The sequence below is a fragment of the Lonchura striata genome, chromosome 3 (genome assembly GCF_046129695.1).
Source record: "Lonchura striata isolate bLonStr1 chromosome 3, bLonStr1.mat, whole genome shotgun sequence".
In the NCBI taxonomy this organism is placed as follows: domain Eukaryota; kingdom Metazoa; phylum Chordata; class Aves; order Passeriformes; family Estrildidae; genus Lonchura; species Lonchura striata.
The window spans coordinates 57,155,765-57,169,999 of record NC_134605.1 but is presented as its reverse complement, the minus strand read 5'-3'; the positions used below and the strand labels follow the sequence as shown (position 1 = coordinate 57,169,999).

General features: G+C 39.1%; 1 protein-coding gene across 6 annotated transcripts in view; it reads left to right on the top strand.

Moving 5' to 3' along the window:
• The window catches only part of PLEKHG1 (pleckstrin homology and RhoGEF domain containing G1), a 122,122-nt gene that overhangs the window by 58,952 nt on the left and 48,935 nt on the right, over positions 1–14,235 (top strand). Inside the window, exon 1 of one of the 6 annotated variants that reach the window (XM_021540615.3) lies at positions 11,295–11,464. The exons of 3 other annotated variants lie outside the window; for them this stretch is intronic. In XM_021540615.3, coding sequence (XP_021396290.2) covers positions 11,440–11,464 — 25 coding nt within the window. In that variant the 5' untranslated portion in view covers positions 11,295–11,439. Of the gene's footprint in view, positions 1–11,294; positions 11,465–11,605; positions 11,667–12,303; positions 12,584–14,235 lie in introns of those variants that run through there. 2 more of the 6 variants (XM_021540620.3, XM_021540617.3) reach the window with 2 other exon arrangements.

Below are 14,235 nucleotides of genomic sequence, written 5' to 3'. Positions count from 1 at the left end.
AAAAATGCTTTCCAGAAGCATTTTTCCTTTAGCTTGCTGTCTTTCTAAGTTTAACAATTTACCTTTCTATGGTTCCAAATAAGTCACTTGTATGTCTTGGCATCCATATAAGTGATCTACAAAGGGTGGATTGAAGAGAAGCTATACTTGTGAAGCTATACTTGAAGGGAATCTATACTATACAAACTTTACTTGTGGGAGAATGTGGGAAGAAAGGAAAAGGATACATTTAGCACTGACCAAAGGAAATATCTCTTGAAGAGATAGAAAGTCCCAAATGTACATCTGAAATCATTGAGGCTTACTGCAACTCTATTTTGTTTGAATCAGCTGACATGAAGTGATGTCTATCCAGAAACTAATGTGCCATATGTGCATTTCTTCACACACACATGGACACACACACACACACACACACACACACACACACATATATGTGTGGTTAGATTTCTTAATTCCAGTTTAATCCATGACACTGCATGCCTGAACACGAAACCTGTATTTAAATGAGGATATGAGGATATAGTCTGTCTGTCTGTTTGTCATCAGGTTCTTATGCTTTTTAATAACCCACAACACCTCCCCAGAGGTCTTTTGATAGGTTAGGGCATGGGCATGTTTTCTAGCTGAACCTGCAAAAACCATCTGTCCAGTCTTTGGGACAGCTCAGCCTGGGTTTTGTGCAGCTCCAGAGTTGCAGGTACCTTTGTTCTCCTTGAGGTTTCCAAACACAGAGGAAACTCTGGTGCAGTGTGCAGTGACAGAGAGGATAATTCCTCCTCCCCCTGTAGCCCCTGAGTCGTGCACTCTGGTCACTCCCTCCCTGTGGCAGGAGAAGTCCTGCAGCTGCCCAGCTTGAGCAGAAGCCTGGTGCAGGTGGAAAGGGATCTGGGTGTCCACAGGACCATTAAGTGGGCTTGAAGGTGTGTGATCCAGAGTGAGAGGAGAGAGGCAAGCCCACCAGTGGGCTTAACAGGGGTTTAAAGTAACTCCCTTAGAGTGCTCTGAGACTGAACTTGTCTGAAAATTAAGATCATAAATACATTTTTCTGTCAATTATATCCTTATGTTAGCATTTAATTCTCCTGCAAGGATTTAAATTAGCATATAAACCAGATAACTTTTTCATTACAGCCTGTCAAAAGGAGTAAGAAAATATTTAAAGACTGTTAAGAAAATATTTTTTAAAGACACATTTTTTCTGGTGCCTTTAAAGTAGAGACAGAAAGACAGTAGATGGAAAATGCATTATATTATTGTTTCCTTCAGAGACAAATATCTTAAATGACAAGAGCAAAAATTTGGGGAGGTATGTAATTCCTGTGTATGGTGTGGATTTTTTTGCAATGCATAAAAATATATTTTAGTCATGTTTGCTAGCAATGTCAGGATACTTTGTGCATTTCCACAACTGTGTCTGGGTTTTGGGAATAGTCTAGAGAATACATGTCCAGTTACTGTAATCTTGGATGACTTTTTGTAATTCATTTATTTTTGTAACCTGGGCCTTTCCACTGCACTGAAACTTAATGACCTTTAATTTCATTTACTGGAGGGTGGAGAGGAAAGAGGAGAAAAGAAAGGCTTTAGGAAATCCCTTTCCCCACCCTGCAGAAGAAGGTAACTTTTCTATTTAAGTCTTCTTTGGGTTTAAAGGCTGTAAGCAGAATCAAAAATACAGTTTATTTTTCATCCTTCATGAAAGACAAATGTTGAAAGCAGATTTTCAAATATTCAGGAGCATCATTACAAATTTGATACAACCTCTGGAATGGACGAGTAAAATGTTTGTAGTCCCTGCTGAACAACCTTTATGCTGATATATGATTATTAATAATACACTTTAGTTAATATTTCCATAATGCTCATTTAAACAGGGTACTTTTTATAATGGATTTTGCTTTGGATTAATAATGCGCACACCAGATCATTAATCTCTTAAGATGCTTTTCTTCCTACTTAAAAATCATCTAGTTTTCTCAAACTGAAAATATTTCTTCATGCAATTGCTTACTTTTTTGCCAGATTAATTTAATTCACTCCTTTATTTCCATTTAAATCAATACCAGACATTTATTATAAAGTAATATTTTTCTCTTGTGATCAAAAAGGTTGGATTTGTCAGCTACTTTCCTACAGGTGGAGGAAATCTATTTGTTCATTTCTCAACCTTTTGATGGGTCTGTTTTTACATTCCTAGCTGATTGTGATGGAGAATTGAAGTATAGAAACTATAGAAGGAAACATCTCTTGTGATCAGAATGTAAACTGAGCCCAATGCAGTGAGGGGGGAGTAGGTTTACACAAGATGCTTTGCACACTAGGAAAAAAGAGACCCTCTTCTTCCTTCACATGATTGTGTGTTGAATTTTCCTGTGGGGTAATAAAAGGCGAATTTTTAAAAGTTTTATTCATATCTCTTGGACATAGGACTGTCAAATTGACTTGCAAATAGTTTAGACCACTGATTCCCCACTGTAAAAGGAGGCTCAGCAAAGTCACAACTGTATCTTCATTCTCTTAATGTGGCAAATGAGACAGGTCTGAAGCATCAAGACCACAGAGCCCTGTGTGAAGTTGCTAAAACACCCTTGCTGTTGTAACAAGCAGGGAAATGCAGGAGTTTAAAGGATTTGGAAAGGAATCAGTTGACAGGGTCTGCACACTAAGTGTTTTCTCATGGCTGACCCCAGTCTCAAGAGTGTCCCGAGCTGATGGTGAAGAAAGCTGATGCTGAAGAAAGAAGTTGTTCAGTTTTCTGTCTCAGAGTGTTGTACCTATCAAACCTTCAGGCTTCAGCTACTCAATGCCAGTCCTACTTTTATCACACTTGGAAAGCATAACCATTATCTCAAAACTATTTAACCTTGGCTGTGTTTTTTTCAGTAAGAGTGGCAAGTTGTAATTTTGACAACAGATTCAGCTTTGTCATTCTTGCTCAAAATTAGGTGTATTGTCTGGCAACAGATGATTGTTATGCACGTATTTAAGCCTTATATATATATATATATATATATATATAATAAAGTTGAAAGATTTTTTCTTCTCCTTATGTATAAAAACCATATCTGAATGTGTTGCAGTGCAAAGGACACCACAGTGATTACATGTGCTACAAGCACGTGTGAGATGGCTTCTGCACTAAACTGAGGAACAGTTAAGGGTCTGCCTACAGCAGCAGAATGGGTGCAGTCCTGTTCTGGACCCTACAGATGCACTACCTGAGTCTTCTGTTCCCAGTGGGACTGGGAGTCTGTGGTAGAGAGCCAGCTAGGCCCTAGCACAGGGCTGATGGCAGACACTGCAGCATCACCTCTGGGTAATACAGACCAAACTAGCTTGTTTTATAAGTACATTTAACATTGTCCTCATGGGCTACCGATAACTAATTACTAATGAAAATTATTTTTTTTTCCTCCCATTTTAGTAGGGTGGCTATTTAACTTCTGATCTAAATACTGTAAATGTTTCCTTAAAACTCACATGAAAAAAGTCCATATCTAAGAACTTTGGAAATCTGAAAACCCTGACATGCCTCATGTACATCCCTTCTATACTGATTTGGCAAGTCCAAAGGTTTTTTTTTCTTTTCTTTTTTTTTCCCTCCTCTCCTTAAAATGAATCTATTTCAGATGAGAATGTGGAATTGCATAGCGAATTACCTTTATTTGTGCAAAGTATAAGCTGTCACTGCCCACACCCATTCATCTCAGTAACAAAGGGGATAAATGAAAGGGGCAAGTGGGAGTGCTATGGAGAGATTCCTAGCTACATCACTATGTGCAGGGTAATATTACAGGCTCAAAGCAGAACCACTGGTATCAGTGATATGTTCCTAAACCAACTGTGTTGGTCTGAAAAGAGAAAAGCAAACATGAGAGAAAGGAGTGTCAATACAGGGGCTGGGGTGGGGGAGGGGGGGGAATGGTGGTTTCCAGTATAACACACTCAGCACATACTGCATAATTGTTTTCCTGTTTGCTAATAGTGATTATCTGCTCTTTTATCTTAAATATGCTTCTTGCCACCTTTGGATGTGAGAGATAATGCTGACACAGGGAGGCTTGCAGTTTGAGCTATCCTTTTCATAGTAAATAGAACTTGATAATGAAAATACCTCATGATCCCTCCACTTACAAATCTGGCAAATTCCTATGATACTAGTTTGCTCCCATCCCTGTATGTCAATGTTATTGTGACTGCTAAGAAAATCCATAAAATGTAAGACCACAACTCAGAGTCTTAAAAATTGGCAGTGGTGGCTGGTTAACACTATTGAGTGGCTAGGGATTCTGTTCTTGCTTTCCTGGGCTTTCATCCTCTCACATTTCTCCCTGTGCAGTATTGTTCCATTGTAGAGTTATTGGCAGATGCATAAATATTATCAATAAATTATCAGCTGTATCAGGAACTTTTCTTGAATGTTCTTCTAACACAAAAAATCCTTTTCCCCCTGGTATGAATGAGTTGTAAATAAATCACATGTCCAACATATATATCAATATATGTTAAATGTAGTGATCAAACTGGGTTAGATTTTGCACAATCCTCTGGCAGATACTTCTAGAAACAGTTTGTATCAATGCTGTTCATTGAATCCTAAAAATGACTTCATGTTATTACTCCTTAAAGGGCAAAGGGGATTATTGATGTTGAAGCTTTTTGATAATTTCAGTGAATCTGTGCTGTGCTTGTTGGGAGATGCTTTTTACCAGTCTCTCTCTGGTGATTTTGCCATTGAAGATCTCTTACCCATGGTGATCCACTGACAGCTTCTCTTCTCTCCATCAATGTGCACATTCTTGTCACAATTTAGCTGTGGCACTCTTCAGTTTTTGATATTACATTTTTCTGAGTCAAGATTAGCTGTAAAAATTGCCATGCAAAAGGCAGCAATATGACCACAGCCAGTTTGGCTGTTCTGGCTATGAAGTATTCAGGCCTTCAGTGCAAGATGCCTTTGTCATTATTTTGAAAGAACTTTGCTGTAATTTCTGCAGGAGGGCAATGTTTCTCCCACATTGTTTTTCTAACCTTCAAAATATTTTGCAATGAATTTGTAATTGGCAGGGTCTGTGCATAGTTTAAAGGTTTGAAGTGCTTCAAGTCCATTAGTTTTACATTATAAAGAACATGTATTAACTGAAAAATCATTGAAGAGGAAATTTAGTATCTTTCGGTGTTCTGTTAAGTGATACTGATCAATTGTAAAAGGGACTGTTACTCTCATGCTACTTGGCCTGGCAAAGAATATAGCCATTATTATGGCCTGTGGTATTACAAGATACATGGTTTTGGATACTGAAATAAGTATCGCCGATTTCATCCATGGCTGTATTTGGAAATTAGTCCAAAAGAAGAAAAAATTGAGTAAACCCACAATCCTTCTCTTTTGCTGAATAAAGTTACTTGAAGTGAACCAGCTTGCAAATAATTTCATCATCTTACTAAATTGTTATGGCTGGTCACCTGTTTGCATTCTCTTACTGACTTAATTACAAAAACTTCACAAATCTTTTGTCAAGATCTTTCTTAAGGGAACACTTCAATAGTGACAGAATTTCTATATAAACGTAAAAGCTAATGAAATTCTGCCTATGTGAGTCATACATTATAAGTAATGCCAGAGAGGGAAGAGTAGGGGGACTGCCCAGATAAACTTCTTTTAACCTGTGCCTCTTTGCAATAAAATAATGATAGTCAGGGTTTCCAAAGAGATGAGGGTTTGAAAAGTGAGCACGCCAAGCTAATAGCTGTGCTAAGAGGCAGAAAGCGGTGGAACAATACCAATGCAGCGGCCTCTCGGTGTGTCTGTGCCTCGGAGCTCAATAGTGAATGCGCAGCATTGTTCAGCTGTGAAAAGTCTCTGAACAGTCTCGCAACGCTGGGGATGTCAGGGCAGACCGAGGGAAACTGATTTTTCAGCTTGTAGCCGCCTTGTCGGAGGGCTGGGAGAAGCCTGGGGCTAGTGGGCCATTCCTCAGGTCTCAGCTCACCAGCTTCATGCTCGTCTGTGGCGAGTCCCTCGCAGGACTCTGCCGCTCATCGCTGTGCCCCTGGGAGAGCATGAAGGAGAGGGGAAGGGTTTTTTCCCCCTCATGATGGGTTTCGTGTTTGAATGTTAAATGAAAACTTTCCCTGAGGGAAGTTGGAAGGCAACATTTGAAATTAAAGAAAAGCGTGGACATAACAGAAGTTATTTTCCTTGTAGATTTACGGCTTAATGGTTCAAATTTGGTTGCAGGTTTTGGAAGAAGAGAAATGTTTAACTGTGTGGGGGGTTGGGTGTTTCTTATATAAAAAGAGACTCTAGGTAAGTCATGAGAATGGCTCTTAAGTGAATTACCTTGTAAGTTCCCATGTGTGTAGGCCATGGAGTTGAGAAAGCTTTGATGTTCTTCCTATAAACAGGAATAACAAAAATAATTGGGTTTTAGTATGGCTTGTTGGGAAGATCCTGCAGTTCCACCACAGAGTTAATAAATCCTCCCCTCCTCAGCTCTTGTCCTCACCTGTTTTAGACAACAAAATTGGCCTTTGTGGCCAAGTTTGTCCAAGTCCAGGCTGTGTGTTTTGGATTTGAGAATTTGATTTGGAATCTAGCTCTAATATTTTAAAAAGGAAGGATTTGCTCCTTCTTTGTCATAGAAAACGATAAAGTGAAAAACCCAAACAAGGAAAGTGGTGGGACTGAATGTCCCTATCTGGAAGAAATATAAAGTGTGAAGGAAAAATCTGAGAAAAATAATTGCTTTAGCTGTACTAACTGGATTTAAATAGGAATCTAAGTTTCTGTTTTCCCTGTCTCTGATCTAAACACTGAGAAGATTAGTCTGAGTTATTTACTGAATACCAGTGGGTTTAGATATTGTTTACTGTAGTTAACAAGAACTCTGAAAACTGGCTGTATGGAAGTGCTTGAAGGCTGCTCAAGGAAAGTAAAATGGTACTGAGTATAAAAGCCAGAAAAGCAGAAGGATGGTAGCAGACAGTTCTTATCTGATGTCTGTTCATGAATGTTTTAAATCTCAGCTACCTTGCTGTGAACAACAAAGTGGTATGTTTTTAAGAGGTTTCATGCCCCTCTCTTGTTTGCATTTGTCAGGGCTTTTTTTCTTCCTCCAGATTGACAAAAAATTGCATAATAAATCCCATGGTCAGAAGAAATCTGAAGATCCCTTTTTTTACTAACTTCCTTTATATGGCGTTACATGTCTATAAAATTCAATGAATATACCCCTGAATAGGAATGTTAGAGAATTTTGATACTTTGAAGTCAATAGGATTATTTTTCTGTAGCTGTTGGTAAAGAAGGCACAGGGATTCTGCAATATATATAGCTTTAATAAAATGTCTGGTTCAAATTAAGCTTTTTATTGCTCTGATAAGAAAGCACAGAGAAAGACTTATGACTCAGGAAGTCAGTTGCTATGAATTATGCACCAAATGTTCTCTGTAACCAAGTCTGGGCTTCTAATCTGTTTGCTTCTTGCCCTGTGGCTTCTGAAGTGTCATTGTTGTCACTGTTAATCTTGAATTCTGATATGTCAATAAGTGTTGCAGGCATTAACACCATCTGCATATGGCTGCAGAGGCTGCACTGTCCTGTACACTGACATTGCAGAGATATCAATCTCAATTCATGCTTTGCTTCTTGAATACAAAAACTCTAAGGAAAGTAGCGCTTGTTGGGATAGGAATTTTGCTCTCAATGGTTTGTGTCCATGAAATAACAGCAAGGAAGTAGTAGGAAGTATTGTAGATGCTGCAGAAGAGCCTTAAAGCAACTGTGAAAGCATTATGAAGACTTCTTCATCACAAATGTGGATCTATTGGCGTAGCTTTCATAGACATGCCTGAATAGCTGACAAAGCAGGGAAGGGAATGACAAGGAAGGGAAGTTGCATTTTCATGTAGCACTGTATTTTCTCTTTATTGCAACAGGCAAGGACATTGAGAGGAAAGGTGTAAAGCATGATGCCCATAATTCAAAAATGCAGATGTTCTCCCCATGCTCCAAAGAGTAATTTGGAAAGACCAAATCAGGGTAAATGGCAGTCCCGATGTGATGGGGTCATCAGCAGAAAATAAAAAATTAAGAACTAGAGTGGCTGCATTTTTAAGGATCTGATGTTTGTGTCAGCAACAAGACACCTTTGATTGTTCTGCTGTAATCTGTTATTTCACTGTAATTTGGCAGCCCTAGTCTTCTTGACCTTATTTATGTAAAATTCCACACTTGGCTGTAAAAGCAATACAGTGAGAAGGCATTGTGTATGTTAAACTCTTTTGAACCTGAACATCTGCTTGTTTTTTTTTTTTAATTTATTTTCATTTAAAGTTTGTGAGATATCAAAATACTGATTATTGTATTCTGTAAAAATCAGCTGCAGTCATTTATTAAATCCAGAATTCTTTAGCTGTCATTGCATATGTTCCTATTGAACTAGGATTTTGAAAGAGCTCTTAGCTTACTGTTTTAATGCCACCTTAAAAATAAGACCTAATGTTCCCTTTCAGGAGGGTGAGCACAAGAAAAAACTGATATGAAATGCCAGAGCCAGTCTGTGGTGCAGCCAGACCAGCCATATGTCTTAGTTCCAACCTGTGTACAATTTAAGGGTTCTTCTCCCCAAGACATGAACACTGCTTTCTGCAACTTATATTTTTATCCAAGAGAGAAGAAGAAAGTTTTCATTTTATTGTAAATGTGAACATCTGTTAGGAGGAGCCTGCTGTTACTATTTCAGTTCTGTTTCAAAATTCTGGTTGCTTCCTGAGGTGCAGAGGAGGTTCCAGTAAGTGGCTTTAGTTCGAAACCAAATGGGAGAGACTGTTTAGCTGTATTTAAAGAAAAACATCAATTATTTAAAGCTTCTGCAACCCACTTCTATTTGGCATCTAACATTGTCTGTTATATCAGACAACCGGCTTTTATAAAATGTGTTTTTGCTTCATGTAGGATTTTCACTGGAAAGATTTGTAAGTCTTGGGAGAGAATTTGGAGGCAGAAGCAAACAAAAAACTAGTTTAAAAGTTTCAAAGAGCTAATCTATTTGTGCTAGATACTGTAGTTACAAGTTATATTGAAAGTGAAAGAGGTGAGTTGTAAAAACGTATCTTCTTTAAGGTCATACTAGTTTTTCATTGGAGCTAACAAGAATGATTAACAGATACTGTTTCCTTCTTCTGAAACTGTGTCTCATTCTCTAAAGTTTATTTTACCTGCTTTAAAGTGAGATACAGTTAGCAATCTTTAGTCTTAAAAATCTCCCAATGTTCTTGGTAAAGCAACAAATGTTGTGTGCTATGTCCGCTGCCTAGCCAAGATCCTCTGTGTGCTCCTGCTGCAGTGGGCTTTGAAAAGCTGTGAACTTCAGTAGCAACTTTAGGTTGCTTAGATAAAGTTGAAAACAGTGGTGTGTTACATGTTGGCCTGACAAGACACTTGCTCAGAGCAGTAGATCAGTCTGGGAAGAAGTAAAAATCAAATGTGGTGTCTGAGCACTGTTACAGTGATACAGGGTGGCATGGAAAACCACTAGTGAGGTGCCAGCAGCCAGGCCTGATCCTGTGTGGTGTGGGGTGGAAGGAAGGTTACATGTGGATTTTCATTCTGGCAGAACAATTTGAGTGTAAAAGTACTGAAATGTTGAAACAGCATCATGTTGAACACATTTCTTACACTTCTTCACTAAATGCCAGTATGAGCAAAGAAAAGGTTGTAAAAGCTTTCATTGCTTGTCATCTAGGGTATTTCCCCTCCTTGTCATCTAGGGTGTTATTCCTCTGTGTGCATTCACATCTACAAATCTTCACTGAATTTTCATTGCTCTGATATAGAAAAGAATTTAACTGTGCCTTTTTAAATTTCTTTTTAAAGAGGAGAGAAGCCAGCCTTCAAAATTGACAAGGAGATGCAAAACAATTCTTCTAAAAGGCTTATAAATGGAGGATTGGATCCATATCCTCTGTTTGTGTTGCAGTACATCAGCAGCATGTGATGGCTTGTTCCTTTTGTTAGGTGTCTCTGCAGCACTGTGTACAGATTAAATAGCTACTGCATTGCAGAGAGTTATTAATACATTACATTGCACTTCCAGGGAAGATGTCAGCGTGTCCTTTAGCCTGAATGTACCTTGTGGTTGAGTTGGGGTGATTTTTTAAAATTTTACTTTTTCAGTAAATTCTTAGCCAACTGGGAACTATAGAATAACATTGTTCTTAACCTCTATAAACTTCACTTACTGTTCAAGTTTAGAAAAATCAAAGCCTTTTTCCAAAATAAAAACAGGTCACCCTTCTCAAATCTTAATCCTGATACACTAAAAATGTGGTCTTAAGCCACTGTACATACAGTAGAAGGAAGCAGGAGATGGGGCAGACAAAGGTATGCAACTCCTAAAATATAATGCAGATAAACAAAATGCATGAAATACCAGAAAATGAGGAGTGGGGCCAACCCATTATTTTTCTGACACATCTGTGTACTGCATTTGTGATGCACATCAGTAAAACAGGAGGCTTTTTGGCTTCCAGTCTTCTGCCCTGACACCTCTCAGATCTGTGCATGTTTAAAGTGATGGAGGTTGAAGGGTTGTTCTTGGGGAAATTCTTATGTGTGGGGGAAACTTCTTCTGACTTATATATGGGGATGGGAGAGGTAAGGTCAGGTGTGGGTGTGCAGAGATGAAAGACCAAGACTGAGCAAAGTAAAGATCTCAGCTCTGTTTCCCTCTTCCCTCCATCCACAGGAGAGTTCCCTGTGCCAGTTTAGACCAGTGGCTGAAGCTCACACTGCAGTTCTGCAGCCCCTGTTTTTACCCCGCCCACTGAAACAGATGTGGGATGCTTTTTGTCACTGAGACTTCAGAGTTCAGGAGCTTCAAATGATGAAGCTGCTGATACTACTTGTATTCAGAGGAGTAAATCATTAGCTCCTGACAGAAATATGTGTGCATGTGGAATATAGCAAATGTATGGTATATTTGCCATATTCAAGTGATTTGAGTAGCTGGGTGCTGCACGGTAGAGGCACTGAAAATTTTGGCACCGGTGTTGGCCATTCTGTGCCTTTGAGTATGTCCAGGACTTACAGATATGTGGTAGCTCACTCTAAAGTGTTTTGCATAGATCTTGCAAAAATATCTTTTAATGTAAATATGCAAGTGTTAAAAAAGTCCTCAGAAGCTGTAGGAGAATCCAGAGAATACAGGAGAGAGCATATCTCGGTGATCTGTGATGTCAGCATGGCAGGCTGTAAACACCTGATCTTTTAGCCTGGGTAAAAGGGACTTTCACCCCAAGAGCCCTGATGTTCAGATCAAAGTGTTTCACAGCTTTGCCAATGGTTTCAAGGCTGTCTTTGCTTCCTTTTCTACCTCCAGTTTCCTGCTGTAAGGCATTGTTCAAGGACTGTGCTCTTCAGGAATACTCAGAATGAAGCTATCGTGCAAGGACACAGGTAGTGGATTTCAAGCATAGTTTTAAAGATAGAATGCCTATTTGGGGACTACATTTCAGTGTGCAGCTGTGAGAGCACACCTGGAAAGTGGTGCCAGCAGCTGGGAACTCTGCTGTCTTCTTTTGCCTCCCAGCTCCAAGATGGAAATGCCACCACACCCTCTGCAGGGAAAGGAGATGTCAGCTTTCTCATGGGTTAGCAGGTTAGCACCAGCCTACATCCTTTTTTCTCGTTTTCTGTTTTTCATCTTTTCTTTCCTCCTGCTTCTCCTCTCACTGCCTCCTCTCCTTTCTGTTTTCTTTTTTCCCCCCTTTGTTTTCTCCTTTTCCTTTTACTTTGTTGTGATTTAGCACAGAACACTTGATGGTATGGTTTTCACAGTTTCTTCTGAAATTCACTTCTCTTGCCCTGAAGAAAACCCCAAATCACTGAATCTTTGCAAGCACACTGCAAAAGCTTGTTCCTGTTTATGTTAGGGCAGAATAAGATCCAGAATGCTTATATTTCCTGGGATAGTCCTATTATATTGCAAGTTCATGGAAGTTTCTAACATAAACACAGAAATTTCACAGTACCAGTAAGTGATTTATTTGCTTTACATGCTAATCAATATTGTCTACAAATCAAAGAAACAAATGCTGTGGAAGTGGGGGCTCTATCTGATGTTTGCTCAGTGTTGTGCCTGGAAAAATGGAAGTTAGTGGGTGTTGCTCAGTGAAGTGTGCATTTTAAAGTTACCCACAGTGATGCCCATTGTCCTGTCCCTGAATTGCATGATGTCATGTGTCATTTAAAGCTTGTAGTGATGCCGAAGGCTGTCGGTGCGCTGGGAAAAAGGCGATGAGAAAGTTGTGAATCAGGTTTCTGTAAAGCCTTTGTGTTTAGGGTTTTGATAGATAAAAGCTGACTCATGCAATATTTCTGGCGAAGGAGCTGTACAGACTAGTAAGAGCTTCTCGTTTTACCTGAGTGCCCAATGAGCTAATTCGGGAACAGCTGAAGTCAGAGCCCGCGCCTCTCCTCTGCCGCACAGGTAGCTCGTGGGCTCTTCGGGGAGGACTGAAAAGGAGAGAGGACTTGTTCAGCCCGGGCTCGAGGAGCCAGAAACATTCCTCAGTGGTGAGATACTGTCGCAGAGGATTTTCCCTTGCAATAATGTTCTGGGGTATTAGCGTGCTTGATTGTGACAGAGGCTATTCTGCTTTAAATACTGCGGGCAGTGGGGGTGGGGGGACGGTAACTGGACTGATAGAAGCACATTAGTTGGTGACTCTTTTCCCTTGTTGTGAGATTTCTAATAAATGGGATTTCTGTTCCTCAAAGTTCAGTTAAAATACTTGGCAGAGGATCGTTTGTGACAGTCCAGGCTAGACATCTAATCCTGCAAATATTGTAGCTCTCTGGTGTGCTATTTTTCACAGAGGGTGTTAGTTTTAGAACTGATATGTATTCATATATTAAATTAATGATTAAAATCTGCTGACCTTCACTTGGACAGGATTCAGAGCAGAAGATATAGGGAGTGTATTTAAGATCATTTGGGATTGGAATTGGATGGATTTTAATCTTTCTCAGTCAGGAAGCTGTAAAGCATTTTTGTTTTTGAATTCCAGTGTTGCATTTTGAATTTGATACTGAATGTAGAAATTGTTCTGAACTAGTTTGCTTAATTGTATCCACAGTATGAATGGTTTATTTGAAATATGAAGATATCTCAGGGAAAAAAAAAAAAAAAACAGGAAAGATATTTCTTGTAGTCTCATCGCTTTTTGGTAGCTAAACTCCAGAGGATGTGAAGACTGTAATTTCTGGTAATGTTGACTTTGTAGATAACACCTAAAGTGCTCGCTTTTTTTTTTTTGCCTGGAGAAAGGCAACAACAGTTCTAATCATGAATATAAATTAACTTTGGAGTTTTTACTTGTGCAGTTATGTCATAAAATTTCATATGCAGTAAACAACTTGGAGGAATAAACACATATATTTAGATGGGACTTGGGGATCTTTAAGTCAGTTTTACATTTAAAGATAAAGCACTTTATCTCTCGTTGTATACTAATGTTCTAGCACAGCCAAAGCTGCAGAGATAATGGAAAACCATTTATCATTACCATGAATATAATTACAGAAAGGAGGTTTTTGTTAAAGAAAAGCAAGTGATAGCAGAAGGTTATGCATTTTTGGTGTGAACTTATTTATGTCTGCGCAATAAAAACCCGAGACATGCCAAGATGGTTGTTTTGCACGTGCCTTCAGCCTTGTAACTAATATTAGAGTTGCCTTTTGGGATGAAACAGTAGTATTCCTTGCCCTTGCATGTCTGTAGAGTGGACATCTGTCATTGTTCTTGCTGGGGAGTGCTCTGGGGTTGTGCTATGCCCGTGTGTGTGTGTGACACAGGAGCAGGGAGATTTGCAGGGGCTGGGAAGGGGGAGAGAGTAACTGAATTAATGAAAAGGCACAAACAAGAAATGACCTTGTTTGGGCAGCATGTTTCCTTGTGAGTAGGGACAAGTAGTAATTATCCTCCTTTCAGTGCTGAGCTAACAAGTAATTACTGTTATTCCTTAATTAAAGTATGCAAATTGAAGATTTCTTTTTTTTTTTTTTTTTTTTTTTCTTCCCAGACTGAGTTAAATACTGTTATTCACAACTAACAAAAGTTCTCAATATTATTGTGGTTCATCCTTGAAAAGGTTCAGTAACCAAAAGAAAGCCTAACAAAAAAAGCAGTGAACCAGGCCAGACATGGGTCAGGGTATAGAAGAGTT